Genomic DNA, 4,286 nt, shown 5'->3' on the forward strand with positions numbered 1-4,286 from the left:
CTATACGTCCATGACCCTCTCTCTCTCTCTCTCTCTCTCTCTCTCTCTCTCTCTCTCTCTCTCTCTCTCTCTCTTACCACACGCCTAGCTATTTTCCATATACTCTCGATTTTCGTCGACTGTCAGTAGGGCCGCAGTATTAACTTTGAAAAACATCTTTTCGTCCTCTATTTTATGGAGAAGGGGGCCGTTTTCGTAGAGGCAGTATTAAATGACAAATGTGATTGTACGGCCTCTCTCTCTCTCTCTCTCTCTCTCTCTCTCTCTCTCTCTCTCTCTCTCTCTCTCTCTCTCTCTCTTTTCATTCAGTACATAAAGAATATTATAATCTGGCCATCCGCGGTCAGATCTTGTTCTTGGTTTATTTTATTCCATACTTTAATGAACATCTGTTGTATTAGCTCCTTTGACAAAAATTTTCTTGAAAACGTTGGCTTTTATAATTAAGCATCTTATATTTCTTAGTTACATAGGCTAATATTCGAAATATTGAAAGTAATTTCCTTAAATCAACCGTTCTATGTAATAATAGAAACTTGGTGACTGTACTAATTTCCTCCTCCTCCTCCTCCTCCTCCTCCTCCTCCTCCTCCTCCTCCTCCTCCCCTCCTCCTCCTCCTCCTCCTCCTCCTCCTCCTCCTCCTCCTCCTCCTCCTCCTCCTCCTCCTGTCCCCTCCTCCTCCTCCACCATCCCACGACTTGTCCCTCCTCTCTCCACCATTAAGGCAAGGACGTTAAACTTCAAGAGGTGCTTTGATCCGACCTAATAGCCTGGATTCCCTAAGCACAGATGACCTGGTTAACTTAACTAGATGTCTTTGTCCCAGAAACCGAGTTCCCAGCATCTGATGACACTGAAGTGGTTGATCATTGAAGCAGTCATGTAATTAATTAATCGGAGTGGTTTAAAATGAATGATGATAAGGTATTTACGTGCCCTCTCCTCGCGTTCTCCGTAACAGCCTTATTAACTGCCGCATTCAAGGTGGTAATTGCTGTGTGACATGGATGATAATGACTTTCCTAACTTCTTTCTAGATCACTTTTTCGAACCAACATCATTGCTCTCTAAAAGCCATATCATATCTTCCGCTTTCCTGTCTCAGTGATGTATGCGAACTATGGAGATTCATGATATCTGTCAGTCATGTGACATTTGTTCTATTACTTCTCTTTATAAACTGATCTTCAGCTTTTTATCTAATCACTTCATGTCTGATGTTGTTACCAACAGCACAGCAATTGCTCCCTTCCATCTTTCCAGTAGTTTCTTAGGCTCTGCTTTCGATGACAACAGTCTCCCCCCCCCCCACGACCACCACCACCACTTGTATAGTTAGCCTTAAATCTCAAACTGCTCATTCTTAGCCTTTCAGCTTTGATCTTGTGAACACATTTGGACTGAGATCCCGTCACTTTCGCAGCTACTTCAGGGTATCAAAAAAAAAAAAGCTTTTACTAGCTCATTTGCCTATATTGCTCGCTTTACCTATTTTGTTCTCTCCTCTTTCATCCAATTTAATTTGTTTGAAATATAAGTGAATTCTAACTTATGCTAATGTTTAGAAGATTTACTTTTAAAAGGAAATATATAATTTTCGTTGGTTTCAAGCTACAGTGTTTTTCCGTCCCCATTTATTTAGTCTTAGGCAAAATTATGACGTCAAGTTGTTTGGCCCCAATCCTTCATTTAAATTATATTACAAAAGCAGAGTTCTGATTTAAGCTGACACAACTTGTAGGACTGTTCGTGTAAGCATTTTGTTACTATTTTAACATAAGTGTGTGTGTGTGTGTGTGTGTGTGAGAGAGAGAGAGAGAGAGAGAGAGAGAGAGAGAGAGAGAGAGAGAGACAAGTAAAGGAATAATTTCTTTATTACATTTCCTAATTTGCGTATGTATATATGTATATATATGTGTGTGTGTGTGTGTGTGTGTGTTTAGGTATGTACCCTTTACTAAAAGTTATGTATTAGAGCGCCCCAGTATTCAATTGTCTATTTGTTTTTAGTAAGCCGGTAATGCGTTTCGTATTTCTGTCATTTGATAAGTAAAATCAGAGAGCTCGGCTTCCCACAGTATTTTAAAATAAATGTGAGACCGAATAACTAATAATGTAAACTGGCTCTAAAGCATTTGAAATACAAATTCATTAATGTCAGATAAACTGGAATAACGTTCCGTGGTACAGTGCTCTCTCTCTCTCTCTCTCTCTCTCTCTCTCTCTCTCTCTCTCTCTCTCTCTCTCTCTCTCATGGATTTCGGCTGTTGGTGGTGAAGTTAATTGTTGCATCTTGAATTTTTGCCATTCATTCAACAGTCTTCCACAGGTGGTAATGAATCTTCTTCTCAGTTATTCATTAGTTGTTTGCTGTAGATTGAGAGGTCGCGACGGAATGAATACGATATTTGATAAGGTGTCTGCGAGGTAAACACGTTTGTCTTCTCTTTATTTTTGTTAGTTCACTCCACATGGCTCTCAGCCTTCGAAATGAGACCAACATCATGACGTTATGTTCACGACATTTCCAAACGTTCGGGCGCTGTAGTCTTACCAGGTATTTGGCTTTAGAGATGGAACGGGATTTTTAAAATAACATTTTCTTATATAAGATATGTATGTATATAATTTTACACAGGCGCGCGCACACACACATACACACACACACACACACACACACACACACACACACACACACACATATATATATATATATATATATATATATATATATATATATATATATATATATATATATATATATATAATGGGTGTGTGTGGGTAACAATTACAGTTCTAAATATGAATACAAAAAGAAAAAGTACGTCAAATTTTAGAGTAGATATAAAAAGAAAGAAAAAGTAACAAACCAAGAAGTTGAGAAAGAAAAGAACCATTGGCCTTGTGATTGTAGAATTACAGTAGGTGGAAACGCTTCATGCAAGTCCGAAGGGGTTGCTGATGACAATAGTTTTATGAATTAGGTTTTATAAGAAATATTTTATCGTTAAGTAAGTCAGGGTCTTATTACATAAAATTTGGCTCAGATGCAATTTTATTATGATGTGGAATTAATATATTACCCTTCCATTACATGTGTATTCCATTCTTGTTTCACGTTGCATTGGATGAGATTTGTTAAATACTAATGATACTGAAAACCGATCTGTGTATTTAGTTTTTACTCCACGACGGTGAGCAATAATTACAACTCGATTCTGCTTAGAATCAATACAGTAGAATGAATGCTCTTAGAGGGTACATGGGATGGCATTTAATCACCCTGGTATACGTCTGCTATGGTGCCATGGAACATTCAGGCCTACCCTTTTATCCTTTAAACTTCAAGATTCTTAACTCTGTAGTTTACTATGCAGTAGTAGTCATAGAAAACGAGAAAGTTTGTGAAAAAAAGACAAGAGCAAAACTTATGTGTATGGTAAACTATTAAAAATATCTCTTGCCCTAAATATCATACATCCATCCATCCTTTTATGAATGTGTGCAGGCTCTGGTGTCGGTTTTGATGGTTTTATCCTTTCCTTTAACTGTGTAACGCTGAGATGATGATCACTACCAATATCTGCTCCCCGATTAACACAGACATCTAGCAAAGAGCTTCTATGCCCTTTACTAACAGCAATACGATCAATCTGATTTTTATATTTTCCGCACGGTGACACCCATGTCGTCTTGTGTATATTGTGGCGTTGAAAAAGTGTGCCCTCAATGACTAAGTCATTTGCTGGATAGAAACTCCCAAACCTTACTCCATTTTCACTCACCCTACCACCGACACCCATCTTACCCATACAAGCCTCAAATCCTTCATTCGAGCAGCCCATTATTGCATTGAAGTTTGCAATACAAATCAAAACATCATGTCTAGCAACTCTTCTTATTCCTTCCTGCAGCTTTCCATAAAATGCGTCTTTCCTTTCATCAAGTGCGTCATTAGTGGGTGCATAACACACAAACAGACTGATGTTACCATGATCAGACTTGAACCGTGCGTACAACAATCGCTCCTCCATGGGATCCCATTCACATAGATCCTTCTTTGCCTTGCATTCCAACAAACATAAATTATTCCCCAAATCCAATTAATCCAAATCCAGTTAATCTTGTCTCTGTTACAGCACAAATGTCTTATTCATAACTTTGAAAAACTGCCACTAACTCTTCAATTCTGCTATCCTGATTTAGCGTTCTCACATTCCAAGTGCCAATTTGATAGTATTTTTAGCATGAATAAAAGAATTAGGAGACCGTGAGATTCTTAGCA

The 4,286-nt window shown here is 38.2% G+C and overlaps 1 protein-coding gene across 1 annotated transcript; it reads right to left on the reverse strand.

Moving 5' to 3' along the window:
* Positions 1-3,429: 3,429 nt before the first annotated feature.
* On the reverse strand, positions 3,430-4,035 carry LOC136838908 (craniofacial development protein 2-like). The gene has a single exon (XM_067104600.1). It carries the CDS (start codon positions 4,033-4,035, stop codon positions 3,430-3,432), a length of 606 nt encoding a protein of 201 aa, XP_066960701.1.
* Positions 4,036-4,286: the final 251 nt, after the last annotated feature.

Source organism: Macrobrachium rosenbergii, chromosome 5, assembly GCF_040412425.1.
Source record: "Macrobrachium rosenbergii isolate ZJJX-2024 chromosome 5, ASM4041242v1, whole genome shotgun sequence".
NCBI classification, from domain to species: domain Eukaryota; kingdom Metazoa; phylum Arthropoda; class Malacostraca; order Decapoda; family Palaemonidae; genus Macrobrachium; species Macrobrachium rosenbergii.